General features: G+C 44.1%; 1 protein-coding gene across 8 annotated transcripts in view; it reads left to right on the top strand.

Annotated features, from left to right (window-relative positions):
• The window catches only part of C2CD3 (C2 domain containing 3 centriole elongation regulator), a 37427-nt gene that overhangs the window by 1525 nt on the left and 18790 nt on the right, over positions 1–17112 (top strand). For 6 of the 8 annotated variants that reach the window (XM_038133877.1, XM_038133842.1, XM_038133859.1 and 3 more), the window contains 16 exons: positions 415–614; positions 1338–1555; positions 2142–2274; positions 2968–3096; positions 4251–4395; positions 4793–4947; positions 5629–5835; positions 6280–6392; positions 7930–8048; positions 9050–9172; positions 9921–10376; positions 10633–10784; positions 12097–12340; positions 13032–13215; positions 14569–14749; positions 15746–15918. In XM_038133877.1, the coding sequence (XP_037989805.1) occupies positions 415–614; positions 1338–1555; positions 2142–2274; positions 2968–3096; positions 4251–4395; positions 4793–4947; positions 5629–5835; positions 6280–6392; positions 7930–8048; positions 9050–9172; positions 9921–10376; positions 10633–10784; positions 12097–12340; positions 13032–13215; positions 14569–14749; positions 15746–15918 (2932 nt within the window). Of the gene's footprint in view, positions 1–414; positions 615–1337; positions 1556–2141; positions 2294–2967; positions 3097–4250; positions 4396–4792; positions 4948–5628; positions 5836–6279; positions 6393–7929; positions 8049–9049; positions 9173–9920; positions 10377–10632; positions 10785–12096; positions 12341–13031; positions 13216–14568; positions 14750–15745; positions 15919–17112 lie in introns of those variants that run through there. The other 2 variants (XM_038133850.1, XM_038133886.1) reach the window with 2 other exon arrangements.

Genomic DNA, 17112 nt, shown 5'->3' with positions numbered 1-17112 from the left:
CTGGTGGTGTTGGCTTTATATTGTTTAGAAGGATATGGGGTAGTTGAGCTTAATGAGGAACATGTGGTCATCTCTACACTGAGAGGGGGTATTAGCAGTGGATTTAAAATGGATATTTGGTTCTTACACTTCACTGGGCTGGAATAATATAAGATTTTGACATCTGGAATTAAGAAAGTTCTGTCTTGCAGCCCTCGCCCTGGAAAATTGATTATGAAAGGCAGTTGACTGGATTTGAAAACATGGAACGAGAAACAAGTAGCTGTAAATATGTGACATAGCTGTGTAATGTAAATATTGCTTTATGTAGAAAAGCAGCAGTTTTCCATTGCACAACAGCTGAAGTTGAATGCAGTGTTTACTGCACTTAGATTGGAAAAGAACAAAGTAATCTTTCCACGTCTTGTCTTCCAGGTGTCTCTGGTTCTAGAGCCTCTGCCAGAGCTGTATGACTCCAGCAGCTGTGTGCCAGCCACACAAGGAGGTTCAGATGCTGCTGCTGCTGCCCAGGGAAGCAGCAAGTGCCAGCTTCCTGCTCCATCCCAGCAGCCCAGGCACACCCAGGTGACTGTTGAACAGGAGCCTGTTGACAGCAGCAAAGCCACATCTCCTAGGTACCCTTTTTTCTTTTTTCCTCATGACAAAACAGTGGTTTATTTTGCAGTTCACACAGAACTTTTAAGTAGTGGCACTAGACTTGTGAGTTATGGGATGCTTGATCTTTTCAAACATACATTTTGTATGAAATCCAGGATGTTGAGGGTGTCTGAGGTGACAGGGACAATTTCTTGTCTGGTAGAAATTTGCTTCTTAGGTTGACTTAGTTCAAGTCATGCAAGATCACACAAGAAGTGCCTCAAATCATTGAATCACCAAATAATTTGGGTTGGAAGGGATCTTAAGGCTCATCTCATTTCAGCCCTGCTGCCAGAACACTTTCCACTGTCCCAGGTTGCTCCAAGCCCCATCCAGCCTGGCCTTGGATGCTTCCAGGGATGGGGCAGCCACAGCTTCTCTGGGTAACTTGTGACAGTCTCACCCTGCTCCAGCCAAGAACTTTCTCCTGATATCTGATCTAAACCTACCCTCTGGCGGTGGGGATCTGTTCCTCCTTGTCCTGTCGTAACGTGCTCTTATAAAAAAGATCTTTTAAAAAGGTTTTTTTTTTTTAAAATCTTTTACTTGCAGCTTGGATGGGTCTCGCTGGTGGTGTCAGTGGCAGGTGAGGAACCATTACAATAACATGTCATGTTTCCTTTTGGAGAATTTGCAGAGTTCTGAATCCCTTTACCCACCCTCTGGAGCTGTCACTGAAATACAGTCTCATTTTTCCTTAGAGGAAAGGACCGTTTGCTGTACCAAGAGAACTCTGAAAACATGAAGGACACCTTTCCTGCTCCTCATCCCCCTGTGATTTTGCCAGATGAACACATGAAAACGAGCCCTGAGAATCAGCCCCTGTCGTTTCCTACCAGCATCGATCCCGAGGCACTTCCCAGAGGGAGCACACGGGTGCTTTCCGTGCACAGCCCAGCTACAAAAGACCTGCTCTCAGGTTTGTGTGCAGCCTGCTTCATCTTTTACATTTCACTGCAGACAGCTCTCCATGGTATTTCATCTGCCTGTCTGGTTTTCTGAATAACTGTCAGGTTTTCTGGAGGGAAAGAGAGATTTTGCACCCTCTTGCTGCATTATACCAAAAAGGCCTTCCCTTAAAAACCACTCATGCCTGGGCTGGATTGAAATCAGCATTGGAGTAGGGCACGTTTCCATATGTGCTGTCTTTTGAGTTCCATATTTACAGAAAAGAAGGAAAATTGGACATCCTGAAGTAGCAAACTGCTCTTCCCTAAATTAGTCCTGCTTCTCTATCCTAATAATGCCCTTCACTACCTGACCCTGTGTGTGCAGACAAATTCCTTGTACAGTGGAGTGGGAGACTGATGGGGGATCACTCTCCCTCACTCCCAGCTCAGCTGTTGTCTGGTGTATAAAACATATCTAATCCCCAGTGCACCAAGATCTCTTTTTAACAGCAGAAAACAAGTTTCTTGACTGTAGCTGACACACTGATTGTGTCTACACGTGGCTTTTAAAGTGCATTTGAATGCTGAAATGTAACCCTTCTGCTTGATCCCCAGCTCTCCTGGATCAAGGCAGTAAGCTCCGTGATGCCATGGTTGTTTCTGCAATGAAGTCCAGCCCAGACATGGAGATTGAACTGAATAAAATGTCTCATTTTTTAGAGAGAGATGATTTTAAAGCACCGACAAAGTGAGTTTGGATTGGGGAGGTGAGATTCAAGCTCCAAACCACAAATTTTGAGGCTTTATCCAAAAACTGTAGGTACTGAGATTCATAGGATGTGTTTTAGGATTCATTTAGGGTGAAAGCAGCACATCATTCAAATGGGAAGTTAACTTCCACCTGTGAATAAGTGCCTAAATTTTTTTAATTCATTTTAATCTTCTTGTAGTAAGCCTTGATATAAGTATTTGATTTTAATTTAATTTCTTACTATATTTGAGTTTAGTTCTAAGTTATTTGTCAAGGAAATACTACATTTTGGTAGGGAACAAGAGTAGTGCAAGACAGTGCAAGTGAAATGGCACTGCATTACAAGGAACAGTTTTTCAGAGAAGTGTAAGCAATTGATGACCTAAATTCATGGGTTTTTCTTAGGAAAAAAGAAATTCAGATTTCTTGGTTTTCCTCGGAAAAATATGAATATTGCCTGTTGTTCTGTGATAACCAGAAAGCAATGTCATTGTCTTTGACAGTCAGTGATGCTATTGCAAACTCAGTTTCATTTATTTCTGCACAAACTATTTGTGTTTGTGTTAAAGTGGATTATTTTGGACTTCACAGAAAAAACTGATAGACTGATAAATGGACTAATCCTGAGCATGCCTTAGTGTCTTAATTTTTCCTTTTTCTGCTGTCTGTGCTTCCACTGCTGTTACCCAGGAGCCCAAAAGGCTTGAAGTCCAGTTTTCTGCCCACTCCTGAAGATCCCCATCACTTTGGATCTGAAGTGTCAGGTCAGCAGTTTGACCTAGACTCTGAAGAAAGAGCAATCCAGTTACTGTTGGGCAGGTGAGTGTGATGCACTGGAGGCTTCTGCAGAATTGTCCTTGTCTGACCGCTTTGAAAAGTGTCTCTTGACCCTTCAAGTTGTCCACATTTTTGGGAATGTAACCAGTGACTCGTGTGCAGATGATGGAGGTGTTTTATAGCTCAGCTTTAATGCATGATGTCCTGGATAGCTCCAAGTTGCTTGGTGTGGAAGTGATGTCAGAAAGATTAACCACAATCTTTCATAAAACTATGTTACTGAATAGTTGTAAGTGTCGTGGCCTAAAAATATTACATAAAGTAAGCATACAAAACAAATACCATGTTTCTTGGAAGAGGAAACACTCTGTAAATTAAAACTAATGAGAAACTATAGGTATTTTTTATCTTTCTCCACATACTAAATGGATCTTTTCCTCTCATTTTGTGTAGCTTCTGTTGTGTCCACATCTGCACCCTGAACACACAGCTTCTGGGTCAGATATGGTTCAGAATTCATGGCTCATGTTTCTTGTGCCCTGCACTTGTTTTCTCACTGTGGTTTATCAGTGGATAACACCGTAGTGTTGCAGATCATAAAATTATTTTAAGCTCACAGCACAGAGAAAGCCCTTAAACCAAACTAACCCCAGCTTGTATCTAGACATACTTGCATTTGCACCTACTCAGGTATAGCTTGGAAGTTTTTTTTTATCAAAGTTATCTGTCCTTCAGTATCACTGGTATTTTAAAACATTCCCAAAGTTACAAAGTAGTGAAGGGTAAAAATTAGAGGTTGATATTCATAGGTATATTTTACAATGAAAATCATCAAGGTCTGGAGTGGGTTGCCCAAAGTGGATGTGGAATCTGCAGCTTCCAAGACACCCAGAATCCAGCTGGACAACTTTTCATTTGCATTTCTTTCCCTCTGAGCAGGGGTTGTGCTAAGTGATCTCCAGAGATCTGTTCTCACCCAGGCTGTCTCTCACTTCCCACGCACTGCTTTCCTCTGGGGGCAGAGATGTTATCCCCGGGTGACCCTTCAGGCTGGCTCACAGACAGCACAGTCTGCCCCTGGCTGGGGCCAGCATGGCCCAAATCCAGGATAAAACAGGCAGCATTGTCCACATCCCTTGGAGACCGACTGCAGAACTTAGAACACTGAGGTGCGTTTCTGTCTCTTGTATCCACAGTGCTGATTTCTCCCCGGGCCATCTTTGGGATCGAGCAGGCTCCCTGTGGGATTCTCTGTCCCTTGGCAGCGAGGTGTATGACAGTGAGCTGGGTGATCCCCATTACGACCAGAGTCTGCTGGAGAAGCTTTTCTACACAGCTCCTGTAAGTGCAGATCCAAAGGGAACTGTGCCTTCCCTAATGCGCAGAGCAAAGGAAGTTTGCATGATCAGAAAAACTACAGATTTCAGTATTTTAGAGCTGGATAAGCATTAAGTATCCTACAAATGCTTGTGAGTACACGTGTACATTGCTTGAAATTATTATTATTAAAAGAATATTGTTCAGACTACAAAGCCAAGCAACGAGTTTGGAAATTGCTGCCATTGAGGCTGTCCAGAGAGACTTCTTGTTTTTTAAATCCCTGAAATTTTGATACCATTGTAATTGTTGCAATTGATGCAATGCACAAGCTGTTTTCCATTTATATATTGTGACCATTATGGAACTCTCTGTACAGTGATAATCAACTTCTTATTTATGTGCATTATTTCTGCTTTAGAAATCTGATTCCAGTTTGAGCGATTTCCTCAGTGATGATGATGTTAAATCCTCAAAAAAAGCATCCAAGACGGAAACTCTCAAAAAAGTGGGTCCAGTGAATCCACAGAAGGATTTTCATGCCTTTGATCAGAGCGTGGCAGAAACTAAACCCAGGTAGTTACATCAGTGACTTTTGTTCTGACCGCATCTAAACAGTATTTCCTTTTTTTTTCATATCAGACTAATAAAAGTGTCCCTAAAGATCCAGTTATCAAGCTTATCTTGTACAATACAGTTAATGTCAAGGTTTTGTGACTATTTTTTTTCCATTTTAGCTCCAAACAATTATTTCTGATTATTTTTCTGACTAACACTGCTGCTCTTACATCAGGTAAAATTCATATCCCCAGAGGAACCAACACAAAATCATTTGCAATTCAAGTCTTGCAAATTACACAAATGAGATTTAAAACTATGACAAAAATCCTGTTGCTGTTCCTCTGCCTCAGAGACTTGTCCTTTTGTATAACTGTATCATCTCCCTGCCCTTGTACATGGCATTAAATGAAGCTTTTCTTTTTGAAGTGTTAGGATAAGACTTTTTCACATCAGCGATGGTGTAACGTGCACTTTCTGAGTTAGCTTTTTTCAGTTATGGACTCCAGATATTGCAAGATTTTTGTTGCATAGAATTACAGAATTACACCAAATTTGTTGTAAAAATATATTTTAAGTGTATGTTTTAGTGAACCTTGGGCAGTTTTTAAGTAACATCCCACCAAGCTACAATTCCCCCTTCATGTGGTCGTGTCAAGAGTGTTTCTGCAGTCCTGAACCTCAGTTTTGTGTCTCCAGCTGCTCTCCCACTGCTCCTCCAGAAGACCACAGAGAAGTGGCTCTTCTCACATCCTTGGGTGCAGACAGATTGGCATTGCTGCAGCAAATACACCTGGCCAGAGTCACCATAGAAAGCCTGAAAATCCCTCCTGAGAGCATCCAGATGTCCCCCAGGAGGAAAGGCTTGCTGGGGAAGCCTCCATGGCCCATGTCTGTTCATAAGTGGTAAGGGGGATTGTTTCTTCCTGGTTTGTTTGCTGTGCCTTCAGGAGAGAGTCCCCTGAGCTCTCTTGTGTAGTGCACCTTCCCCAGGCTCTCCAGGCTTCTGAGGCTTCTGTTCCTCTGAGGAGATTGTATCCCATGAGCTTGGGAACATTAGAGATGTGACTGATTTATCCTGCTGTGGGCTCACTTCAGGCTGTGCCTTTCCCAGGGTTTTGGGGAGGTGCAGATGTGCAGTACACTGAAAACAAAAGGGGGTTTATTGGAGGAGAATCTGGCACATACATAATCTATGGAAGAAATTCATAGAATAGGTGTTTCAATTACCCTAAAAAAAAAAGTGTTACAGTCATCTGTGAGTCTGGTACTTGCCTGCTGTGCTCAGTTTCATGACTCACATCAGATTCTTGGTGGATTGTGGTCATCCTCCCACTTTTTTATTCACAGCACCTTCTTTGTGGAGTACCACTTTCCTGTGAGAGTCTCCAAGGATGAAAAAGGACAGGTCTCCATAGCAACAGAAGCAATTCGAGTAGCCTCCAGTAAAATCACAGATGATGGTAAGAACATCATTTTCACCCCTCAGATTTAGTTTTGTTGACTCCATCTCTTAGAAATGATTTGTGTTTTCCACATATTTCCTTTGCTGCCTGAAAGTCACAGTGCGATTAGTGACTCCTCTGCCCCTAGAGTTGCTGTGCTGCAGGTGAGGGAATGATCCTCTCATGGAGAAGGAAGCCAAGTGATATTTAAAATTTTTTTTTCTTCCATAAAGTATTCGTACTGGGATTTTCAAATTTCTTTTCCTAAGGAAATAACAAGTTAGTAAGCCTATTCCTGCATTTGAACATAAAGCCAGTATTCTTTCTGCAATAGTGGGAGGATGATCAAGTACTTTTAGAAATATCAGAGGTACTTATAGCCCAAATAAATAATTCCCCAGGTGTGTTAAGTGTGTCATGTACTATCTCCAATAGCTCACATAATCTGCTGGATCCGGGGAATCTCCAGTCCTGTGCTCAAATCAGCAGACATTAATCTTTGTACTGAGAGTCACCAGTATCCCTAAGAACAATTTCTGTTTCTGTTCCCACTGAGCAGAGAATGCTGCATGAGCAAGATGCTCCCTGCCCAGTCTTCCCAGAAGCTGGAATGCCAGGGTGACTTTCAAATGCCTCTCCCATGTGGTCGTTCATTGGCTTTGCATCTTTCTGAGTGGCACTTGGGAGGTTTTGAGTTCTCTTGTATATCCTCCATTTGTGGCCAGAGAAAACATCTGTTACTTCTGAACTTTTGTAATACAACCTTTGGAATCCAAAACTCATCCATCCTCCTGTCCTTTGCCTTGTGTAGAGCCCAGCTCTTTGGGACCTAGAAAAATAGATTATAAAGTGGAAAATACTTTGAAGAAGACTTCAATCCACTGTAGCATTATCCTTCCTGAGAGTTGTTTATGTCATTTATTAAATATGCCTAATGGGGACGATTCCATAGCCATCCCAGAGAAGGTGGGGAGGAGCTGGGCATCCAGTTAGAAATTTCCTCATGTGTAACCTGCATTTTTGTCATCACAAGAATACTTCCTTGTCCTTTGTGAACACTGTTACTGTACTTCTTGTGCTCCTTTCCAGATTGAATGCAAATTGGTTCTGTCTCTGCTTGCAGGTACTCCTCTTCTCCTGAAGCTGTGATTTTTCTTGCAGCTCAGTTTTGACTCCCTCAAGAATCATTTTGAACTCTATTGGTTAAAATGAGGCAGGGTTCTCCCACTGAGGAAGGGCAGCTCTTCTTGCATGTTAGAATGGCAGAGACTTGGTGCCACCCGAAGTCTTTAAATACTGTTATAATGTTAGTTTATATTAATGTATTCCATAATTTATTATTTTTATTAATTATTTATGAATTAATAATCTTAATTTTGTCCTGCTGGCCTCCTGCTGTTTGCTGGCCTTCAAAAATGAAAACCAGTTTACTTCGGCCCTGGTGTTAATAAACAATGCAGAATGAAATGATTGTGTGTTGCAGAGCACTCTACAGGAGAAAGTTTATTTATATCAGGTAATTTTTGGGTATTTGTTGCTCCTCTCTTCCTTCCAGTGGTGAAATTCCAGCAGCAGTCTGTGTTCCCTGTGTGGTTTGGGGGAAGGATGATGGAACACTGGTGGGGCTCTGACCTGGCTTTTAAAATCTACATGAGGAAAAGCACACAGAAAAAGGTATTTTCTACAACTTGTTCCTTCTTTGTGTGTTGAAAAGCATACGAATTCTTTGCATTTCCACTTCCCACAGGTACTCGGTGCAGAGAGTCAGATATTAGGGGGGGAAATTACACTGCACTGATTGCTGCTCAGTCTTCACAGAATCACAGAATATTCTGAGGGACCCACAGCATCACCGAGTCCAGCCCCTGGCCCTGCACAGACACCCCAACAATCCCACCCTGAGCATTCCTGGGAGTGCTGTCAAACACTTCTGGAGCTCTGACAGCTTTGAGGCCAGGGCCATTCACTGTTCCAGGCTTGTCACCCCTTTCACTTCAGTAAAGGATTGTCTGAGATTGAGACTGGCAAGCAAAAACAATTGTTCTTCCTTCATCTTCAAGACTGATCTCTTGTTGTTTAAGCACATTGGATCAGTTCTAAATGTTATCCTTCAATGAGAACACAGCTCCTTTAGCACTGTAGAATGAGTTCACATGGATGCAGTTTATATCTTCACCCTGCCCAGTGTAAGGGAAGTAATGTGAGCTGTGAAAAACAGCTGTAACTTGTGCATTTTGGGTGGAAAATGTATATTTTTATCTGATAAGATTATTTGCATAACCATCTGCCTGTGATGAAGATGGTGAGAGGGGTTAACTCAATTTATGTTATTTTAATCAACACCAAGGATATCTGCTTTTCTTTTAATGGGGGAGTAATTTGCATCTTTCAGTATGGAAATTGTGCTCATTTACTAGGATTTAGGTTATTCAATTTTTGCATTAATCTGGAATTGTTTACAGTAGGTTCTGGGAAAATTTGTCCTACTCTTCTAGTGAGACTTGGAATTGGAAGTAAAGGAGATTTCCCAAATCCCTGTTGGTACAACTGACAGTGGGAGTGGGAATGGGAACTGGGAATTGAAAGGTTTTTGTTGTTTTGGTTTTTTTTTTTTTCACAAAAATTCTTTACATCTGATAGAAATCATGCAAAATAAATTCTTTGCCTACCCTCAGCCTGTGGCCATTGGCTCAGCAGCACTTCAGCTCCGCAGGGTGATTGAGGCTGAGCTGCTCAGTGTCAGCTGGGACATACCTGTGGAAAAAGAGGGAGATCACACACAAGTTGGGCCACTAAAGGTATGTGTTTTACCATCTCTAGCTTGAATTGTTGCTAATTTTGGCTGCACACTCTTATTTTGAACTCCTCTTTTCTCTCTTTGTTTCAGTTTACCAGGTCTCAGATACAAAGGTTTGCAAAAGCAGTATAAAGTAACATTAACCCTTTTTTATTCCTTAGGGTTTTGGGGAGATATTTTGAAACTCCTGCATGTCTAGGAATGTTGTCAATAAGCTGGGTCTTGAATACAGAAACCACTCCACAGGCAAATTTTGAGTGGCACATATTCAGGGCTTGGAGTTTTGGCTTCTTCTTCACATGTGGCATGAGCTGAGGTCTCTCCTGCCATGGAGGCCTGGTCTTCCTTGTCCTTGTCACTTTTGGGATTATCTTCTCCAGCCAAAGTTTCTACCAGTTTGCTCAGCTTCTGAATGAGAAGCACTAACAGTCTGAAAGATTTGACCATTCTGAGGATAAACAGCTCTCTGTATTAGCAGGTGAAGGGTTAAGAATGGGGTGAGCTTTAAGGTCCTTTCCAGCACAGACCATTCAATAATTCATCTGTAATTATGTGGTTTTGCATTCCAGCCTGGACTCTATTTCTTAAAGCCACATGTAGTTTATTTTACACCAAAAGCTGTAGCTTGCAACCAACATCATGCCTTGGGGTGAGTTCTGGAGCCAAAGGTGGGATGTGTTCTCCTGATTTTGTGTCGCATGCCTTGTTTTTGGATGGAGTGCATCTGCCAGCTCTGCCTTGCCTTGCAGGTGTCCCTGCAGCTCGTGGCCAGCAGAAAAGCCTTGGCCAGCGCCGCTGCCAGGCCAGCCACAGCCGAGCACCCAGCCCCAGCTCACGCCACGAGGGGGGCCCAGCTGGGACTGCAGGAGCCCAGCAGGACGAGTGGAAGTGCAGAAAGCCCTCTCTGCTCCACAAGGAGCCCCGAGGACTGCCGGGGGCCGGGAACGGGCGGCAGGGAGGTCGCGCAGCTGCTGCGCCCTGTGCCAGCCCGGGATGAGGTGACACACATCACCCCAGCTGGGGAGGATGGGTTACTGCTGCACGTGCTCCTGATGGTGCCTGATGGAAAGGACTTCATGGCTGAAGGCTCTGGGCTCCCCAGTTCCTGCAACGTGTATTTAAACTGCAAACTGCTCAGCACTGAGGAGGCAACAAGATCCACTGTCGCCTGGGGCACAAGACAGCCTGCCTTTAATTTTTGTCAGGCAAGTGACATGTTCTCCATTTCCCACTGATGGAAGTGTGGTATTCCCCACTGACAAACACATTTCGTAGTTAAGTTACTTTTACATACATAGAAACATCTCTGCTTGACTCTGTTGAACACACATTCAATTTTTAACTCCTGTCTCTAAAAAGCACAATTCTATACTAGAATAAAGTAGACTTAGCAGAAGGCTCTGTAGTTAGCCAGTACTTTCCAGTGTATTCTGTGTACTAATTCTGCTTTACACCTTTCAGGTGATGCCTTTTTCATTGACTTCCAAACACTTGGAGCGGCTGAAGAACAATGTCATGATTATTGAAGCATGGAACAAGCTGGGAAGCCCTGGCTGTGACAAATTGCTGGGATTAGTGAAACTCCCTCTGCATCAGTTTTACATCTCGTTCAAGTAAACTTGGTTTTTTCCCCATTTTTTATTGGGTTGGGAAACATCCTAGCTGAAGCTTAGAGAAAGAAGTTGGTGATGGTGTGTGGGGATTGTGTGGGAGGGTTCTTAGTTACACTTCATAGCAAAAGGCATTTTTGTCCTGCCAAACTTCCTATAGCCCTTTCCTACAGTGAGCAGGGTGTAAGTTACACTGTCCTTGTCCAGAAGTACAGATAGAGTGTGACAAATGTAGTCACTGTGGTGCATCTGGGTTGGTGCCTGCTTAACCTGTAGTCCTATGATGGAATAAAACTAGAAGAAATCAAAGTGACTACACAGGAGAATGAAGTGTGGCTTTCCATCAGTGATTTTCCAAGATTGTGACTGATTGGGTTTGCCCCTAATTATCCTCTGCAGAGATTCCATAGGGATGCTGTTAGAAGGCTGTGCTGTTTGCACAGCCTGGGTGTCAGAAAGGCTCCAAAACCTTCATATTTTAATTGTGTTCTTATCTGATGGGATTCTCCAGAATTCTTTGGTCTTTTTGGGTTTAATCTATTGGCTTAAGTAATACACATGCTTAAAACAGTTTAAATTGCTAGAAATACTGGACAGAAGAAATTCTTCCTAACGCAAAGGATTTATCCCTTGTATTTTGGTCAGACCTAGTGACATGTGGAAGCCAGGTGGTGCTGGAGCTGACTGGCCACTACTTTGTTAGTTATTACTGTGTCATTTGTATAATTTTTTTGGTAAGCCACTGTAGTTTATTTGTGTGTATCTTAGAATCCCAGAATGGTTTGTCTTGGGAGGGACCTTAAAACCCATCCAGTGCCACTGGCACCTTCCACTCAACCAAGTGTCTCCAAGCCCCATCCAACCTGGCCCTGAATAACTTCAGGGTGTGATTTTTACGTGTTTCTGGGAGGCTGTCACTGTTCCTTCTTTTCTTCCATGCCCAAAGGCACATAACTACGTCATAAAAGTATAATATGGCTACAGGGTTAATGGGAGTCTTGTTCCCCCTTATCCATTCATTCATAGATCACTAGGCTGGCTCCTGGCTAAGGTGCTGTTAGGTTTTGGGAAATTGTCCTTTGTCATTGCTGGAAATAACTCCTTGCACCCAGCAGCTCATGGATCTCTGCTGAGTGAAGATGGGGTGTGAGACAAATTTCAGAGCAACAGAGATAGACTGCTTTTTATCAGCATTGAAAATCCCATCTAAAACAGTTCTAAAACATCTAAAACGAGTTCTGTGTGATGCTGTTCCTACTCAGGTGGCTCATGCTCATGCTGGGGCTTTTTTGTTTGTTTTGGGATTGTTCTGTAGGGATCCCAAGGTTTCCCACCTGCTCCTGCAGGCTCAGTACCCGGTGGTGGCTGTGGATGGCCACGTGCCCGTGGTCGACGTTTTCACGGGCCGCACACGCGGCAGCCTGAGGGTCACCCTGGCAATGGGATCAGCTGATCAGATCGTGGCACTGCAGAGGCTCAAAACTGAGGAAGGAATGGTGCCTCCAGTCACACAGCGTCCTCCCCACTCTCTGGACCATCCAGCTACACAACCCACACTGGTATTTACTCTTCCGTACACCCCGTTCTCGCTGTTAAGGACACGTCAAAAGGGTTTTACCAGTGGGTTTGTTAATAGATGAATGATCCCCCATCTCTTCTTGGAGCTGTAGCCAATTTTGTTATATTCTGCAAATTGTACTCAGAATTATATAGTTTATACTGTTTTTTTACCAGCTTGCTCTCACCAGTCTTGACTCTATTGCCCTTTTTATTGCCTTGCATATCCACTGTTTATATCTTCACAAGTCCAGTAAAAACAAAAACAAACACCCAGCAAAATTATAGAAAGTCTTAATTCTGGCAGCCTTATGGTGGAGGTTTTGCCACTACCTTGGAGTTGGATAGGTAGGAACTTTTATGCATTTTATGTACTTTGCAAGAAAAAAAAAATTCTTTCAGACTTTCAATGTTTCGTAAACTTTAGGAGAAGAATGGTAGATAATTTCTCTATTCCCCATCTCAGGCTTCTTAGATCCTTATCACATGTAATTTAGATAGGGAAAGGCCTCTATGCTCATTGAATCCAACCACCAACCCAGTCCTGCCAAGGCCACCATTAAACCATGTCCCCAAACATTGCATTCACATGGCTTTTAAGTAAGTGTCTTAACCACTTCCCTGGGCAGCTTGTTGGAATGTTCCCAGATTCCTAAAGTCATCCTTTCATGTGGCTTCCCCTTTTTTTGTTAGCAGTTGGACCTAGAAGGGGAAGACCTGATGGAGCATGTGTTTGAGATCCATGTGGAGAGTGTGAAGGGACTCGCTCCCCTGCAGTCCACGGTGTGGGGAGAGGCTGACTGCTACATCCAGTACTATTTCCCAGTTCAGGAGGCTGGCTGTGGTGCACTGCAAGGACCTGGACTGCATGAGGATGGTAAGTTTGTTTTCCAATTTTCCCTTATTTAGAGCATTGCTTTAATTAAATATCATTTAGTCATGTTCCCTCTGCCTAAGTTAGAAGGGACATGTTTTTCTGAGCTTTCAAGCAGCCAGTGCTTGTTTTCTTGGAAAAACTGGGCTTGGGCTGTGTCACTGGATTCAAAGCCTTGTTTGTCTGAGGCTGGGGGCAAGTTCCCAGTGGAAAAAAGAGACCTCAATCCAGATCTCTTCACATGGTACCTTCTGTTGAAGGTGCTAGAGAGGGCTGTGCCAGCTGGTCTGACAAAGATGCAGGAATGGGTCTGCAGGGAACAGGGAGATTGTACACAGTGAAATTCAGCAAAGGCTTTACATGCACAAGCCTTTCAGGATGCTCATTTTGCTCTCCACAACTCCCTGACAGGGAAGTGCAGCCAGGTGGGGATCGGGCTCTGCTCCCAGGCAGCAAGGGACAGGACAAGAGGAAACGGCCCCAAGTCATGCTGGGGGAGGTTTAAGTTGAATATTGGGGAAAATGTCTTCATCAACAGGGTTTTCAAGCCCTGGCACAGCTGCCCAGGCCAGTGATGGAGTCATCATCCCTGGACATGTTCAGAAAGTGTTTGGATGTGGCACTTGGGTGCATGATTTACTGGGTGGCCTTGGCAGGGCTTGGTTAACAGCTGGATTTGATGATCTTAGAGGCCTTTTCCAGCCATAACAATTCTGTGATTTTCATGGATACGCCAACTGAAAAGTTTTATTTGGTTTAGATCACTAGGATTAACATGGAATGGTTTAGGTGGGAAGGAACCTTAAATCCCATCCATTCCCACCCCCTGCCATGGGTGGGGACACCTTCCACTGTCCTAGGCTGCTCCAAGTCCTGTCCAGCCTGGCCTTGGACACTTCCAGGGATCCAAGAGTAGCTCCAGCTTCTCTGGGCAACCTGTGCCAGGGCCTCACCTTCCTTTTGGGAAGAATTTCTTCCCAATATCCAGTCCCAACCCACCATTTTTCAGATTATAAAAGAATATGTAAATAATTGTGATTGTAGGGAAGAACATAGTGTTGAGTGCTTTGCATCACCACTGAAAACTGACAGCCAGTGGAATGGTTCCATAGTAAGTCCTGGGGGATTTCTGTACTACCTTTTTAGCAGTAGTTCCCAGCCTGTGGCTCACAGGGTCATGGGGCTGCATGGATTTCTTGTAAAAGCTTTGTGAAGTGAAGCTCAGAAGAGCAAGCCTTGTCCCAGGAGGGGGTTTCACTCTCTGTTCATGGGTCCTACCTCCTGAAGGATTGCAAGCAGGAAAAGGTTGAAAGCTGCAGTCCCAACCATTTTTAACCAGCTCTGCTTGACTTCTAGGCATCACCTTAAAGCCATTTAGAACAGCTACCACTCTGTGTGTCCCTGATCCCATCTTTAATGATGAACATCATCATTCCCTGTTGGTTCCTGCTGATGTCCCAGTCCAGAGGCTCCTGGGCAGTGCATTTATGGCACCGGGAGCAGCAGGAGGAGGAATGCAGTTTGAAGTCTGGTGCAGGTACGGATCAGTGTCCTGTTCATTAGATAGCACAGCAGTACTGGTAGAGGTACATGTGATCTTGAAAAATCTCCAGCTCTGGAATGGATATGTCGTAATATTATTTAATAATAGCTAAAAAAATATGGTAGGCTCATCAACATCTGGTGATGAGTATCTACACTTAAAACCTGTGAGCCTTTTTCCCCACCAAGAGTCGTAATTACTCCTTTTTATAACTTAAAAAGTGTGTGTTATTAGTTTGCTTTCTTCCATCTTTTAATCAGCATAACAATGTAAAAGTAGTTTAAATGCTTGACACATCTAAATTTTACTTACTAGCACCCTGAAAGTATAATTTTATTGTGCTGGATTTGCTCTTTTCCCTCATGCAAATCACTGAGTACAAGAGAAATAATAAAGTGTTTTGTAAATTCAAAATGTTTCTTTGGCTACTGAAGCTAATTATTAGTAATGGAGAGCAGAAGCCATGAAGACAATTAGCTTTAGAAAAAGATAATAATCTGTTCATTCTGCAGTAAACAAGTCAAGCTTTTTAAAATTTGCAAAGTCACATAAGAATTACTATGGGCTGTTTGTAAGATACAGTGCCAAATTTGTTTTAGGATGAAGCTGAAGCCAAGTAATGCACTAAGAAAAGGTTTAGAGTCATTTTTTACACTCACAGTCTGATACCTCAAACCTGTTCTGCAAGAGAGATATTTTCATTTATTAATGACAAGTGAGAGCAGAGAATATTTGGTACCAGATGCTTCTCTTGTTTTTCTTGGGGATGCCAATTTTCAGTGTAGTTCCTGCTTGTTGACTTGCTAGGACTAGTGCAAGTTGGTATTTATAGCATGGTCTGTTTAAGCGCTTAATGATTCTTTTCTTCTGTGGAAATACATTTATTTTTCTCCCTTAGCTGGGGAGGCTAATTAAGTTTTGAGGACACTCAAAGTTGACTTCTGTGCAGTTTGAGATAAATGTTGATGCTGGTTTTTTGTGTCCTACTAGGTATTATTACCCAAATGTCAGAGACCAGCTGGTTGCCAAAGGGTCCTTGCCTTTGTCGCGGCTCTGTGCCATGGTGACTCTGCAGCACCGCGAGGAAATAGGGATTCAAACTTTTAGTCTTCCCTTGGTCCCCCGGAGTGATTCCTTAGAGGAATTTCATCTGCGGTCTTCAGGTGAGCAAGGTTTGTGGGTTTTCCCTTCAGGTGGTAAAACCAGACTCAGTTGAGGAAACCTCTGAGCAGCACAACAGTGTTTGATAGTGTGTTAGCAAAGGACAAAGGAAATGCCCTCAAGTTGTGCCTGGGAGGTTTAGGTTGGATATTAGGGAAATCTCTTCCCCTAAAGGGCTGTCCAGTCCTGGCACAGGCTGCCCAGGCCATGGTGGAATCCCCATCCCTGGCAGGATTTAACAGCTGTGTGGATGTGGCACTTGGGGACATGGGAGAGTGCTGGCCTTGGCAGTGCTGGAGGAATGGTTGGGCTCCGTGGTTTTGTGGGTCTTTCCTGGCCAAACCAGTTTTGATTCTGTGTAAAATTCTGTCAAATTCTATAAAAGTCTGTTTGCCTCCAGGGCAAATAAAAATATGGATTTGCATTGGCAGGAGTAGTTTTCCTCCCAGCTTTCACTTAACACCATAATGAGTAAAAAAATCAGTGATTATACGAGGGAAACCCTCAAACTGTCAAGTTGAGAGTTGGCCCCCAGGCTTGCAGTGCTGGGGCTTGGCCACAGGAGGGCGACACTGCGGCCCCCGGCCTGCAGTGCTGGGGCGCGGCCACAGGAGGGCGACACTGCAGCCCCGCTGCCTGCAGTTCCAGGGTGTGGCCACAGGAGGGCGACACTGCCTCCCCATAACCTGCAATGCTGGGGCTTGGCCACAAGAGGGCGACACTGCGGCCCCCGGCCTGCAGTGCTGGGGCGCGGCCACAGGAGGGCGACACTGCAGCCCCGCTGCCTGCAGTTCCAGGGTGTGGCCACAGGAGGGCAACACTGCCACCCCACAATCTGCAATGCTGGATTTTGGCCACAGGAGGGCGACACTGGGGCCGGCGGTGGCCCTGGGCGGGATGCGGTGCCGGAGTTTCCCTCTGTTCCCCCTGGATCCTGGGGTTTCCCTCTGTTCCTCCTGGATCCTGGGGTTTCCCTCTGTTCCCCCTGGGTCCTGGAGTTTCCCTCTGTTCCTCCTGGATCCTGGGGTTTCCCTCTGTTCCCCGTGGGTCCAGCTGTGCCCCTGGGTCAGGCTGTACCTCCCAAATCCAGCTGCACCTCCCAGCTGAAGCGCAGCCTCTTGCACCGACAATCTCCGTGGATTAGTGGAGTTATTTTCTTAGAAAAACACTCATTAATAGAGTAAGTTTTGTATTAA

This window comes from Motacilla alba, chromosome 1, assembly GCF_015832195.1.
Source record: "Motacilla alba alba isolate MOTALB_02 chromosome 1, Motacilla_alba_V1.0_pri, whole genome shotgun sequence".
In the NCBI taxonomy this organism is placed as follows: domain Eukaryota; kingdom Metazoa; phylum Chordata; class Aves; order Passeriformes; family Motacillidae; genus Motacilla; species Motacilla alba.
Note: the sequence above shows the minus strand (reverse complement) of the source record. Positions and strands in the feature narration are given on the sequence as shown.